The 14,416-nt window shown below is 48.7% G+C and overlaps 1 protein-coding gene across 1 annotated transcript in view; it reads right to left on the bottom strand.

Annotated features, from left to right (window-relative positions):
• Positions 1-14,416, bottom strand: part of RPGRIP1L (RPGRIP1 like) — a 283,031-nt gene that overhangs the window by 186,417 nt on the left and 82,198 nt on the right. The window contains exon 8 of the mRNA XM_075325764.1: positions 179-325. Within this exon, the coding sequence (XP_075181879.1) occupies positions 179-325 (147 nt within the window). The remainder of the gene's footprint in view (positions 1-178; positions 326-14,416) is intronic.

The following is a 14,416-nucleotide window of genomic DNA, read 5'->3' on the forward strand; positions in this document are numbered from 1 at the left end:
AAAAAAAACCTAAGTCAAGCCCTTAAAAGGGACCATTAACGTCTGGACGATCGCCGGGCCCTTCTGCACCTGGTCCCAGCAGCATCACCTGAAGGTCCAGTCACATCCGTGACAGATATGCAATGACGAGCAATAGCGGGAAACTTTGTGGGACCATTAGATAAAAATTGATACCGACCTCTTCCGCCCTGCGCTGGGAGAAGGTGTTGGACTGCATTTGCTTCTCCAGGTGAAAGCTCTTCATGCGTTCCTCTTTCAGCTGACTATTGAGGCTCTCCACTTCCATCACAAAGGCTTCTTGACTCGTCTTCATGGTTTTTAAATTCTGGAGGATAGCAATGTGAAAAAGCAATGAGATCTCGATCTACACCACTACATGGAAAATCAGTGTTACACAGAGTTTTGCACAAACTTTGCCAACTGTGTTGACGGCATTGGTCTCATTGCAGATCCTGACACTCCGCCTGATGGTTTATCTGGGTTCAACACAGGCAGACTCAGTCATTGACCTGCTGTATGCTGATTAATAGGCAGGTTAGCAAGAGTTAATCACTGCTAGTCTGCGTGTGAGGCTCCTTTGATCACATGTGGTGGGGATGCCTATCACATCTACTCCCCTCCTATTTATGCTGGATGAAATCTTCTACCCATGCCAGCTATAGTTTATTCTGAGTTGGTCGTGAGCTTTGGTGACGCAAACTTTCAGGTGAAAGTGTTGCATTTTGCTTGGATCTGTTGTGGAGTCTACCCATGTTGTCTTGTTGCTTCCTTCCTGCTCTTGCTTTCCTACTAATCCTTTAGTGTCTTATACTTCTGTGGGTGTGTTGTGTGAAAAGCGTTTTGGTTCCCCAGTATATCTATTTCTGTGGTTTTCATCTCACTCCTGTCCCGTCCTTCCCTGGGGGGGGGGGGTATCACATCACGACTGGTCAAGAGCAGGGCCAGCAAAGAGACTCAGAGAATGAAAAAACTGCTGTTTGAACCAGTGAAAGTGTCTTCCAAATACGATGACAAGTCATTGCAAATTGAGACTTATAAGAGTCATAAAAGCCTTGTAACTCAAAACTTCAGCTGTAACAGCTATGCCATTAAACGCTGCAGAGGTAAAGTAGAAAGGAACATCAGATATTGTGAAAGAAGATCCAGACAGTGAGGAAGGGGCCATGGAGCATCTGCTACCAACTAGGTGAGGTCAGGGTACCATGCATGGCGAGGCTAGTCCAAAGCTGATGGATTCTCCAGAATACCTTCTGCATTAATCTGCTTCAGTACACAGGGCAGAAAGGGAAGAGGAGGGGAAGAGATAAAGCAGAGAGTGCCCTGTCCAAGACAAGAGAAAGATCACGTTTAAGCCTCTTTCACACATCTGTTTTTTGCCATCCGGCACAATCCGGCGAATTGGGAAAAAAAACGGATCGGGCACCTGATCTGTTTTTTTTTTCTTATAGACTTGTATGAGCGCTGGATTGCGACGCATGGCCTCACGTTTCATCTGTCGCACGACGGATCCAGCAAAAATTGTCTGTGCGGCCGCCGGAAACAACGTCCAAACGAACGTTTTTTGGGACCGGCGAAAAAACGAAAGGCGACGGATCTGGCGCAATCCGACTTTTTTTTTTTTTTTTTTTGTTACAATGGAAGCCTATGGGTGCCGGATCCATCGTCATCCGTCAAATGACGGAATCAGGCGACGGATCCGTTTTTTTGTTTCTAGGCATGCCCAGAGGTTGTCTCTCCTCCATAGCAAATAACCTTTGGCCTGAAGGCAAAAAAAAAAATGAGACAAATCCATTTTTTTTTACTGGATTCGTCACATCAGTTTTGCCACAATCTGCGACGAACCTGTTGCATCAGTCACAAACCGGATTGTGCCTGATGACAAAAAAGGATGTGTGAAAGAGGCCTAAGATCTGGAGAAAGGTTGAAAAAAGTCTTAGGCTGCTTTCACACATCCGTTTTTTGCCGCGTGGCACAATCCGGTAAAAAACGGAAAGAATGGATCCAGTGTGTGTTGCCACCGGATCCGTTCTTTCCCCCATAGACTTGTATTAGCGCCGGATTGTGCCGCATGGCCTTGCCTTGCATCCGGCTTAAATAGCTGATCCGGCGGCCAGATGTAACGCTGCTTGCAGCATTTTTTGTCTGCGGGGAAAAAACGTATGGCGCTGGATCCGGCGCCATGAGTTACAATGAAAGCCTATCGGTGCCGGATCCGTCATCATCCGGCATATGCCGCAATCCAACAACGGATCCAGTTTTTGAACTGCGCATGCTCAGTAGCACAATGGATCCGTGAAAAAATGGAAGGAACGCATGGAAAAAACTGATGCAACAGACCGTTTTTTCGCCGGATTGTGCCGGACAGCAAAAAACGGATGTGCGAAAGCAGCCTTAGGCTACATGCGCATGCTGCAGTTTTTTCTGCACACAAACTGCAACCAAAACTGCACCTTGTCAGAGACAGCCTGGAAAAGTAAAGAAGGGAATTTTGTTTACTTACCGTAAATTCCTTTTCTTCTAGCTCCAATTGGGAGACCCAGACAATCGGGTGTATAGCTACTGCCTCCGGAGGCCGCACAAAGTACTACACTTAAAAGTGTAAGGCCCCTCCCCTTCTGGCTATACACCCCCCCGTGGGAGCACGGGTCCCTCAGTTTTAGTGCAAAAGCAAGAAGGAGGAAAGCCAATAACTGTTTCAAAGAAGGGAATTTTGTTTACTTACCGTAAATTCCTTTTCTTCTAGCTCCAATTGGGAGACCCAGACAATTGGGTGTATAGCTACTGCCTCCGGAGGCCGCACAAAGTACTATACTTAAAAGTGTAAGGCCCCTCCCCTTCTGGCTATACACCCCCCCGTGGGAGCACGGGTCCCTCAGTTTTAGTGCAAAAGCAAGAAGGAGGAAAGCCAATAACTGTTTCAAAAACAAATTCAATCCGATAACAATATCGGAGAACGTAACTTATCAACATGAACAACATGTGCACCCGAAAAACAAATACCCTAAGAAAAAACAGGGCGGGTGCTGGGTCTCCCAATTGGAGCTAGAAGAAAAGGAATTTACGGTAAGTAAACAAAATTCCCTTCTTCTTTTTCGCTCCTAATTGGGAGACCCAGACAATTGGGACGTCCAAAAGCAGTCCCTGGGTGGGTAAAAGAATACCTCGTGATCGGGCTGTCAGGCAGCCCTTTCGTACAGGTGGGCCACCGCCGCCTGCAGGACTTGTCTACCTAGGCTGGCATCCGCCGAAGCGTAGGTATGCACCTGATAATGCTTGGTAAAAGTGTGCAGACTCGACCAGGTAGCCGCCTGGCACACCTGCTGAGCCGTAGCCTGATGCCGTAATGCCCAGGACGCACCCACGGCTCTGGTAGAATGGGCCTTCAGTCCAGAAGGAGTCGGAAGCCCAGCAGAACGGTAGGCGTGAAGAATTGGTTCCTTGATCCACCGCGCAAGGGTGGATTTGGAAGCTTGCGACCCTTTATGCTGACCAGCGACCAGGATAAAGAGTGCATCCGAACGGCGCAGAGGCGCCGTGCGTGAAATGTAGATCCTGAGTGCTCTCACCAGGTCCAACAGATGCAAACCCTTTTCAAATTGGTGAACTGGATGCGGACACAAAGATGGTAAAGTGATATCCTGATTGAGATGAAAGGAAGATACCACCTTGGGAAGAAACTCTGGAATTGGACGCAGTACTACCTTGTCTTGGTGAAACACCAGGAAGGGAGATTTGCAAGATAACGCCGCCAGCTCTGACACTCTCCGAAGAGACGTGACCGCCACCAGAAAAGCCACTTTCTGTGAAAGCCGAGAAAAGGAAATCTCCTTCATAGGCTCGAAAGGTGGCTTCTGGAGAGCAATTAGAACCTTGTCCAGATCCCAGGGTTCCAATGGCCGCTTGTAAGGGGGAACGATATGACAAACCCCTTGCAGGAACGTGCGTACCTTAGGAAGTCGCGCCAGGCGCTTCTGAAAGAATACGGATAGCGCAGAGACTTGTCCTTTAAGGGAGCTAAGCGACAAACCTTTTTCCAACCCAGACTGCAGGAAGGAAAGAAAAATAGGCAATGCAAATGGCCAGGGAGAAACTCCCTGAGCGGAGCACCAAGATAAGAATATCTTCCACGTTCTGTGGTAGATCTTGGCGGAGGATGGTTTTCTAGCCTGTCTCATGGTGGCAACAACATCATGAGATAAACCTGAGGTCCCTAGGATCCAGGACTCAATGGCCACACAGTCAGGTTCAGGGCCGCAGAATTCAGATGGAAAAACGGCCCTTGAGACAGCAAGTCTGGACGGCCTGGTAGCGCCCACGGTTGTCCTACCGTAAGATGCCACAGATCCGGGTACCACGACCTCCTTGGCCAGTCTGGAGCGACGAGAATGGCGCAACGGCAGTCGGACCTGATTTTGCGGAGCACTCTGGGCAACAATGCCAGAGGTGGAAACACATAAGGTAGTCGGAACTGCGACCAATCCTGAACTAAGGCGTCTGCCGCCAGAGCTCGGTGATCGTGAGACCGTGCCATGAAAACCGGGACCTTGTTGTTGTGCCGTGACGCCATCAGGTCGACGTCCGGCATCCCCCAGCGGCGACAGATCTCCTGAAACACGTCCGGGTGAAGGGACCATTCCCCTGCGTCCATGCCCTGGCGACTGAGAAAGTCTGCTTCCCAGTTTTCCACGCCTGGGATGTGAACTGCGGATATGGTGGATGCTGTGTTTTCCACCCACGTCAGAATCCGCCGGACTTCTTGAAAGGCTTGCCGACTGCGTGTTCCCCCATGGTGGTTGATGTACGCCACCGCTGTGGAATTGTCCGACTGAATCCGGATCTGCTTGCCCTCCAGCCACTGTTGGAAGGCTCGCAGAGCCAGATAGACTGCTCTGATTTCCAGAACATTGATCTGAAGGGTGGACTCTCTCTGAGTCCACGTACCCTGAGCCCTGTGGTGAAGAAACACTGCTCCCCACCCTGATAGGCTCGCATCTGTCGTGACCATCGCCCAGGATGGGGGTAGGAACGACTTTCCTTTTGACAATGAGGTGGGAAGAAGCCACCATCGGAGAGAGTCCTTGGCTGCCTGAGAGAGGGAGACATCCCTGTCGAGGGACGTCGACTTCCCGTCCCATTGGCGGAGAATGTCCCATTGTAGAGGGCGCAGATGAAACTGCGCGAAAGGGACTGCTTCCATTGCTGCCACCATCTTCCCTAGGAAATGCATGAGGCGCCTCAAGGAGTGGGACTGGTTCTGCAGGAGAGATTGCACCCCTGTCTGCAGAGAGCACTGCTTGTCCAGTGGAAGCTTCACTATCGCTGAGAGAGTATGAAACTCCATGCCAAGATATGTTAGTGATTGGGTCGGGGTTAGATTTGACTTTGAAAAGTTGATAATCCACCCGAAACTCTGGAGAGTCTTCAGTGCCACGTCCAGACTGTGTTGGCATGCCTCTTGAGAGGGTGCCTTTATAAGTAGATCGTCCATGCAGGTGTTCGCTTTCTATAACGAAGCGTAGAAAACGCTGATGCTCTGGCGCAATCGGCACGTGAAGATAAGCATCTTTGATGTCTATTGATGCTAAGAAATCTCCTTGAGACATTGAGGCTATGACGGAGCGTAGAGATTCCATCCGGAACCTCCTGGTTTTTATGTGTTTGTTGAGCAACTTTAGATCCAGGACGGGCCGAAAGGACCCGTCCTTCTTTGGCACCACAAACAGATTGGAGTAAAAACCGTGACCTTGTTCCTGAAGAGGAACGGAAGTCACCACTCCTTCCGCCTTTAGAGCGGCCACCGCCTGCAGCAGAGCATCGGCTCGGTCGGGCGGTGGGGAAGTTCTGAAGAAACGAGTTGGAGGACGAGAGCTGAACTCTATCCTGTACCCGTGAGACAGAATGTCCTTCACCCAACGGTCTTTGACCTGTGACAGCCAAATGTCGCCAAAGCGGGAGAGCCTGCCACCGACCGAGGATGCGGAGAGAGGAGGCTGAAAGTCATGAGGAAGCCGTCTTGGTAACAGTTCTTCCTGCTGTCTTTTTTGGGCGTGACTGAGTCCGCCAAGAATCTGAGCCTCTCTGATCCTTTTGAGTCCTTTTGGACGAGGAGAATTGGGACCTGCCTGAGCCTCGAAAGGACCGAAAACCAGACTGACCCCTCCTTTGTTGGGGCTTGTTTTGTCTGTGTTGAGGTAAGGATGAGTCCTTACCCTTGGAGTGTTTAATGATTTCATCCAAACGCTCCCCAAACAATCGGTCGCGAGAAAAAGGCAAACTGGTTAAGCACTTCTTGGAAGCAGAATCTGCCTTCCATTCTCTCAACCACAGGGCTCTGCGCAAAACCACGGAGTTGGCTGACGCCACCGCCGTACGGCTCGTAGAGTCCAGGACAGCATTAATCGCGTAAGACGCGAATGCAGACATTTGAGAGGTCAATGGTGCCACCTGCGGGGCAGATGTACGTGTGACCGAGTCGACTTGTATAAGCCCAGCTGAAATGGCTTGGAGTGCCCATACGGCTGCAAAAGCTGGCGCCAACGACGCTCCAATAGCTTCATAGATGGATTTCAGCCAGAGCTCCATCTGCCTGTCAGTGGCATCTTTAAGTGCCGCTCCATCTTCTACTGCAACTAAAGATCTAGCTGCAAGCCTGGAGATTGGAGGGTCCACCTTGGGACACTGGGTCCAACCCTTGACCACGTCAGGGGGAAAAGGATAGCGTGTATCTTTAAGCCGTTTAGAAAACCGCTTCTCAGGATAAGCGTGGTGTTTCTGGATTGCATCTCTAAAGTCAGAGTGGTCCAGAAAAGTGCTTAATTTATGCTTGGGATATCTGAAATGGAATTTCTCCTGCTGTGAAGCTGCCTCCTCCGCAGGAAGAGCTGGCGGGGAAATATCTAACATCCTATTGATGGACGCTATAAGATCATTCACTATGGCGTCACCATCCGGTGTATCCAGATTGAGAGCGGTCCCAGGATCAGAATCTTGATCAGTTACATCCGCCTCATCACCCATAGATTCGTCCCGCTGGGATCCTGACCAGTGAGACGAAGTTGAGGGCCCCTCATAACGAGCCCGCTTAGGTTGTCTGGGACTGTTGTCTGAGTCAGAATCGTCACCCTGGGGTGCATGTGACACCCCCGGAGCTTGGAAGTGTTCCAGCTGAGGGGGACCAGGGAGCAATGATGCCACAGTGTCCATGGTCTGAGTTACTGGTCTAGACTGCAATGTTTCAAGAATCTTTGACATGGTCATAGACAATCTGTCAGCAAAAGCTGCAAACTCCGTTCCTGTCACCTGGACAGCATTCACAGGTGGTACACTCTGGGTCACGTCCAGCAGAGGCCCCGGCTGTGCAAGTTGCACAGGGGCCGAGCACTGCACACAATGGGGGTCAGTGGAACCTGCCGGTAGAGCAGCCCCACATGCGGTACAGGCAGCATATAATGTCTGTGCCTTAGCACCCTTGCGTTTTGCGGACGACATGCTGTTGCCTCCTTGTAATCTAGGAGGGTATATAGCCGAGAATCACCAGCGACCGTACAGTACAAAGTATTTGCAAACACAAAATACTCAGTATACAAACGGCACAAGTGGGTGAGCCCTTGAGGGCTGCTTACCGCCCGCTGAACAGCGGGTATGAGGCCGTAGAATCCCGTGTCTGGGTCTCCCCGTCTCCCCTCTGCAGCTCAGCGTGCAGGCAGGAATGGCTGCCGGCGTTCAGTGAAGAGGGGCGGACCGTGGGCGTGCCACAAACAAAGTGCGGGAAACTGCGTCCTACTGTGCCTGGTGTGAGGGCTGGAGTATGTAAAAAAGACTCCAGCCCTCAGCGCTGATGCTCTGTACAGCGTCCCGCCCTCCTCCTGACTGGCAGGTGCGGAGGCGGGAACGAACGAACTAAGCCGCAAAAGCCGGGGACTGTAGTAATAAGCGCGGCCGTGATATATGCACGGTCAGCGCGGAAGTCCCCGGCGCACCACAAGTCCCAGCCGCGTCGCAGTCCCAGCGGCCGGCGCGACCGTTCTCCCTGAGTCTACCCACTCAGCTAAGCTGAAGTGAGGAAATGGCACAAGCGCAGCAGCGCTATTGTCCCCGGCGCACTAACACACCCAGCAATGCTGCGGTGTGCGCGCGTATGCACGGGGACACAGAGTACCTTGACGGAGCAGGGCCATGTCCCTGACGATACTCAGCTCCATATCCAGCGGCTTCTCCAGGGGCTGTGGATGGAGCACGGTCTCAGTGCCTGGAGACCGGTAAAATCCCACTTCGCCCAGAGCCCTAATGGGGATGGGGAAGGAATCAGCATGTGGGCTCCAGCCTCCGTACCCGCAATGGGTACCTCAACCTTAACAAGCACCACCGACAGAAAGTGGGGTGAGAAGGGAGCATGCTGGGGGCCCTGTATGGGCCCTCTTTTCTTCCATCCGACATAGTCAGCAGCTGCTGCTGACTAAATAGTGGAGCTATGCGTGCGTGTCTGACCTCCTTCGCACAAAGCAAAAAACTGAGGGACCCGTGCTCCCACGGGGGGGTGTATAGCCAGAAGGGGAGGGGCCTTACACTTTTAAGTGTAGTACTTTGTGCGGCCTCCGGAGGCAGTAGCTATACACCCGATTGTCTGGGTCTCCCAATTAGGAGCGAAAAAGAAAAAAACGCTTGTAATGTAGGTGTGTTTTTGGTGCGTTTTTGATGCATTTTTTGTGACAAAAACGCACCAAAAACACACCAAATTGACAGCATGCGTTTTTTATGTATTTTTTTGTGGCAAATGTTGACAAAAACGCTAGAAGAATGAACATGCAGCTTCTTTTTGGTCACAAACATTTGTCAAAGAAAACGCTGACAAATAAACTGCAGGGTGCACACAGCAAATCTGACTTCTCATAGACTTTGCTGGGAAGTCAAATGTCAGAAAGTTCTGACAACAAAACTGCACCAATAAACGTGACAAAAACACGACAAAAAACGCGGCGTGCACATGTAGCCTTATGGTAACTGGAACAAGAGAACTGCAGACCGCAGACGTAGGAGTGCTCCTGTGTTTAAAGGGGGAGGATTTGTTTGGTAATCTTCAAAAAGTCTTCACCTTAAAAGGACCATCTAAGAAAATTATTCCAAATTTGTTGGTCAGTATAAGGTCATGAAAATTCTCAATCCTGTGGCAGTCAGACTCCTTCTCCCAGTGGTGTGGAGGATCAATAATTCCTTCCAGTCCTCTCTATTTAAAAAGTATGAGGAGACATCGGATTCTCGAGACATAACTGAGGTGGATTTGGAGTAGAATCGGGAACACGAGGTGTAGCGAGTACTGGGTGCTAGACGAATCAGACGCCGGCTGCAGTTTATTGTTAAATGGAAGGGTTGCAGGATAACTAATGGGTTAATGCTGAATATTTGCATGCTGATTGTCTGGTAAGATAGTTCTATTAGCGATGTTAGAGATGGAGATATTGGAGGGTCCAGTGGACACTCGTGTAAGGGAACTGTCATGCCTCGGGATTTGATCCGACGGTCCTGTGTGCTGTGATCTCTTCCCCTCCCCAATGAGCCACAGTCTGGTTCCGTCTCTGTCTAGGTTCTGATCTTCTTGTGTGTGTGTTCAGTGCTTTTCTGTCTGCAGGTGTTCCCATGCTGTAATTCAGCCTGCCCTATTACCAAGCAGGTTTAACTATTTGAAGCTTCCCCTGGACTTTCTTACACGCTGATGATATTCTGAAGTGGACCCTGCTTTGATTTACAGCCTTTCAGCCAAGTGCTGTTTTCTGGCAGATTGTGAGCTATTTTGGTTTTACTTATTTTTTATGCTGCATCTTCCCCCAAATTTTTTAGGAGGTACTTGATACCCTCAATGGCCTACTAGGAAGCTAAGGTCTGAGAGGTTATCTGAGTCAACCAGTTAGGGTTGTTTCAGTCTGTGCTGGGGCCTTTAGGGACTGCGCAGCTGAGACCTCTAATCTGTACAAGAATCGGGCAGATCAGGTGTGGTGCTATTTAATGAGACCTCAGATTTAATTATTTTCCATGTGTGCACTTTAGTGAGACAGGATGCAAAGAGGTTCATGTCCATGGTGCCACCACCAAGGCAGAAGTGCTGAAGACTTCTCGAAAGAGTGAACCCACTCTCTGGGATCCAGGGTTTCTTGGTTGAGGAAGTTTTCATTTCTGAAATGTGAACCACTGAAAGAGCAAAAATGTTTAGCTCCTGGCAGTTTTTCACAAGGCCGATCAAAGAGTTCCTGGTGTCCCACTGGTACAACTAGGCTACTGCTGTCGAGTTTGTAACAAGCAAACCTTCAAAAGGGGGGAACCAGTGTGAGAAAATGGCTTTCAGTTCCAGAATGCTGATCTGGAGATGGGGTTTCTCCCATGACCACAGACTATGATGTGATAAATGAACATGGATTCCCAGCCTGTGATTGCCATTCACCATCACCATCTACTAATGGAAAGAAAGCAAAGACCTACCACAAAGCACAATGAAAGCTGTTAACCAATAAAAGAGGTCTGTGCAGACCCAAATAGGGAAATGGGTGCAATAATTCAGAGTCTATTGACATTTTCCAGAGACAAAATGGAATTTTGTGGAGGACTGGTGTAAAATTGGGCAAATGGTACATTTTTGAACATGGCAAAGGAGACACTGGGCCAAATAACAGAGAGCTTGTCATGGGGAAAGGAAGACTCAATCCACCCATGTATCTAAGATCATGCCAAAAAATTCAAGCAATGTCACTGCATGAGATATGTCCTCTGTCGGTTAAAGACTCAACCAAAAAGTTCCAGGCCATCCAAGATGATTTGGAGAATGGACAGATTCTCCTCTCTGGATGGGGCTTTCACCAAAAGACAGGTCTCATCTGCAGCCTTATTACACAAATATTCCCGGAGATAAGGAGGAAGATTGTGGGAAGAACACTGAGACGAGATAGGTCGGCAAATGCTCCATTGATTTGGAGAAGCTAGCCAGGCTACCTACCGTCTGGGTTAAAGAAATGACCCAAGTGGAGGGGACTTAATGATGATAATTCGATGGTTCATAAAGTTAAGCCACCGGGCTCAGAGGAAGCCTGGCTGAATGCATAATAAAAGTTCGTGGAAAGGTGAACAAATTAAATAGGTGACATATGCAAAGGAGGACTGCCTGAAGAAATCTTCCTGGAAAGATGACATTGCACCCAGAAAGTGTACAGAAGACTTATAACCAGAGATCTACACCTTGAAATGACGCTGGCAGCAGAAAGTGGCTGTATCTTGAGGCTGGAGACATGGAGAACAACAACCAGGACAGGAGAATCTGATGCAGAAGAAGACCCTGCAATATGGGGCAAAAGATTACAGCCAGGGAAGATAAAACATGGGTAAAAAATAAAATCCACACCTCTAGTAAAATGCCGTAAAAATGCTGATTGGATAAGAAAAGTCTGCTGTCTAGCCTCCCATGCAATAATCGGGGGTCAGGAGCTTAACCAGGCCGATCTGGGGGCAGAACAAAGGTCGTAGTTTTGCTGCTATTAAAGCAGGGTCTCAATTAGTTGGACCTCCACTGGCGCAGCACCCCTGCTGTGGTAGTCAGCTGGTGATACCTGAAAGTGAAAAAATCTTGGCGTTGACCAAAGGAGGTCCAAAGGGGCCATTAGAAGCCAAAATGCCTCTAAAACATAGTGCACAAAACAGCTTTTAAAGAAATTAATGGCCGCAAACAAGAGGCAAGAAGACCCAGGAAGCCAGTGTAACAGTAGTAAGTGTGGACCCACTGTGCCACAGGCAAGGCTTACCCTGGAAGGGTGTAGCTAAATGTATACCGGGTCTTCACTAGGGCTTCTGGTGGTGAGGATATGCTTGCCTGCTAGTAGACACCAGGTACCACTCCAGAGCAGTCCTCAGGATTGCGGCAGCTGACTGGAGTTTCAGAGGCATGGCAATGACGTACAGGAACATGAGACAGAGAAGTAATCAGACAGTTTGATATTGGAGCAAGCGGCACAGGATCAGAGTACAAAACCGAGGTCAGAAACAGAGAAGTCAGACAGAACGGGTATACAAGCCGGGTAGATAGCTGGAGAATTAATACAAATAAACACAAACAGGACACTAGCAGACGAACTAGCTAGGAACCAACGTTCGGACAAGGAAGGGTGGGAGGAGCTGCCTGACATAGACCTAGCTAGCACAGGATTAGCTAGGGAACCTAATCTCTGCAGGACATAGCAGGATTAATTTCCTGCAGAATCTGGCCGCACCTCCCTATAGCCAGGTGGAACTCACCCTGCAACAGGAGGATGCAGCAAAGGTGGAAAGGCTACAGGAGGCAGCTCGGAGAGACAAACTGGAAAGAGTATAGTGACTGCAATGAGTAGGACAGCACGTACCAGCCGCTTAAGTCACAGACATGAGAGGCAGCTGAGGAGAGCTACTCTTGGGAGACAGTGGACCCAAGGGAAATAAAAAGGAGAGTGAAATCCCTCAAGTGACACCAGGAAAAACCTCCTAAGAAAATAGGAGGTGGGGGTGTTGTGATTCTAATTATACTCAACTCTGAGGCGTCTTTAGATGCCCGTAGGATCACTCCTTGGTTGGCCGTTCACAATTTTGGGGTCACCAGCATTCCACTATACCGACAGTCTCTGGGGACAGGTGACCAGTAAAGACGTCATGTAAACAGGAAGGTACACCACTCTGGTGTCCACAGTGTATCCTACCTGTAATAGAAACCATAGAGGAGGGGGACATCCACGCCACCTACAAAAAAGAAACTCAAACTAAAAATATACTAAAAAAAAAAAAAAATACTAAAAATAGAGAAAAAAGATGTAGCAGACAGACCTAATACGGGTTGTCCCAGCCTTCTACAGATACCAATCAAAAACTGGTTTCCCATCCAGGTAAAGCCAACAATGTTTTTTTCACCTAGTGTCTGTCACGCTGCAGTAGGAGAAGCTGAAATTACAAGCAATGTAACTTCAGAGTGCAGTTAGCAGGTAATCCACCAGAGGGCATTAGAGTAGTCAGAATATCGGGTCAGCTGCAGGAGATCTCATCAATAGCACAGGGATAGACAAATTATGGTCAGGTGATAGCCGAGAGTCAGAATCCAAGCAGTCACAGATACAGCCGAAGAAAGAGACGGAGGTCGGGGTCAGGAACGTGTATACAAGTCAGATGCCGGGATGTCCAAGTATAAACAAGTGAGGAGGACAAATAGGTCAGGACTGGGATAAGACAGACAGGGAAGGGTACACAGTAGACAGAAGCAGGTAGTCAGGGACCGGGACAGAATGAAGAACGGAGGAGGGTAAGGGTCAGAACCAGGTAGCAGAACAGATCGGAAAACTCACCAGAGCCAGTAATACATGCTGCAGAGCATAAACTATCACTGGCACTGAACCGGCGGTGCAGCGCCAAGATATAACGTCCCGAAACCGGAACGCGGAAGAGAGGAATTAACCCGACATAACCAGGCTGGAGCCGGGTGAAACCATTTTGGCAGATACCGGCCTGGATCATGACAGTGTCACCTTCTAGAGGTAGTGGACATATACCCAAGGTCTTGTGTCACAATGCTCTCAGTGTGAAATGGCCTTATAGTGTGAAAACAAAGCCATTGCTATGTTTACTTTTCCAATGACTGAGCATCCTATAGAAAAAAAAAAGGTCATGTGATGCCATGGATAGATGCTTTTATTTAAAGTTTCCCTTTGATATTTGTGGGTGCAGCTGATGTTAATTTAATATGAATTAGAGCATTTAGAGCCATCAGATGTTAAACAAGCAAAATGCTCCTGCGGAAAGATAATACCTTACTAATAGATAGGAGTTCCACCACTGGAACACCCCACAAATCCCAAGAAGAGGGATCTGGAGTGCCCCTTACGAATGGGCAACTACACTATTTGTGGGAGCTCCAGAAATAGCCAAGATATGTACCACCCATGTAAATGAGCAGATGATATAATGTCATCATCCACCAGAGATCAATGAAGAACAGCAGACGGAAAGATGGGCAATGCCGTCTCTCTACAATGGGATAGCTGAAGATACAAGCCCAGGGGCAGGAGAATTATAAAAGCCAATGGCAAGGGAAAGCAGATTTGTAAATGAACCACTTTTGAGAAAAATCGCAGCACAATGCTCAAAACAGGCACATAAGCCTTTGGCACACGTTTATACATAGTAAAATGTCTCTCCATTTGCTTGAATGGCTTTAAAAAGACTCTCATAAACATGAAAAGGAGGAACGACTATCTAATTTTCCACACTTCTGGACAAGGCGGCGTGTATGAGAGATCTAATGAATAAATGCCTCTCCATAAACTGAGCCTGGCGTGGAGCAGTATAAATGTAAATCCAGTAACAAAGATCAAAAGTAGGAGACATAAATATTAATAGTCTAAAAATGATGCATAGAAATAGT

Source organism: Anomaloglossus baeobatrachus, chromosome 10, assembly GCF_048569485.1.
Source record: "Anomaloglossus baeobatrachus isolate aAnoBae1 chromosome 10, aAnoBae1.hap1, whole genome shotgun sequence".
Lineage (NCBI taxonomy): Eukaryota > Metazoa > Chordata > Amphibia > Anura > Aromobatidae > Anomaloglossus > Anomaloglossus baeobatrachus.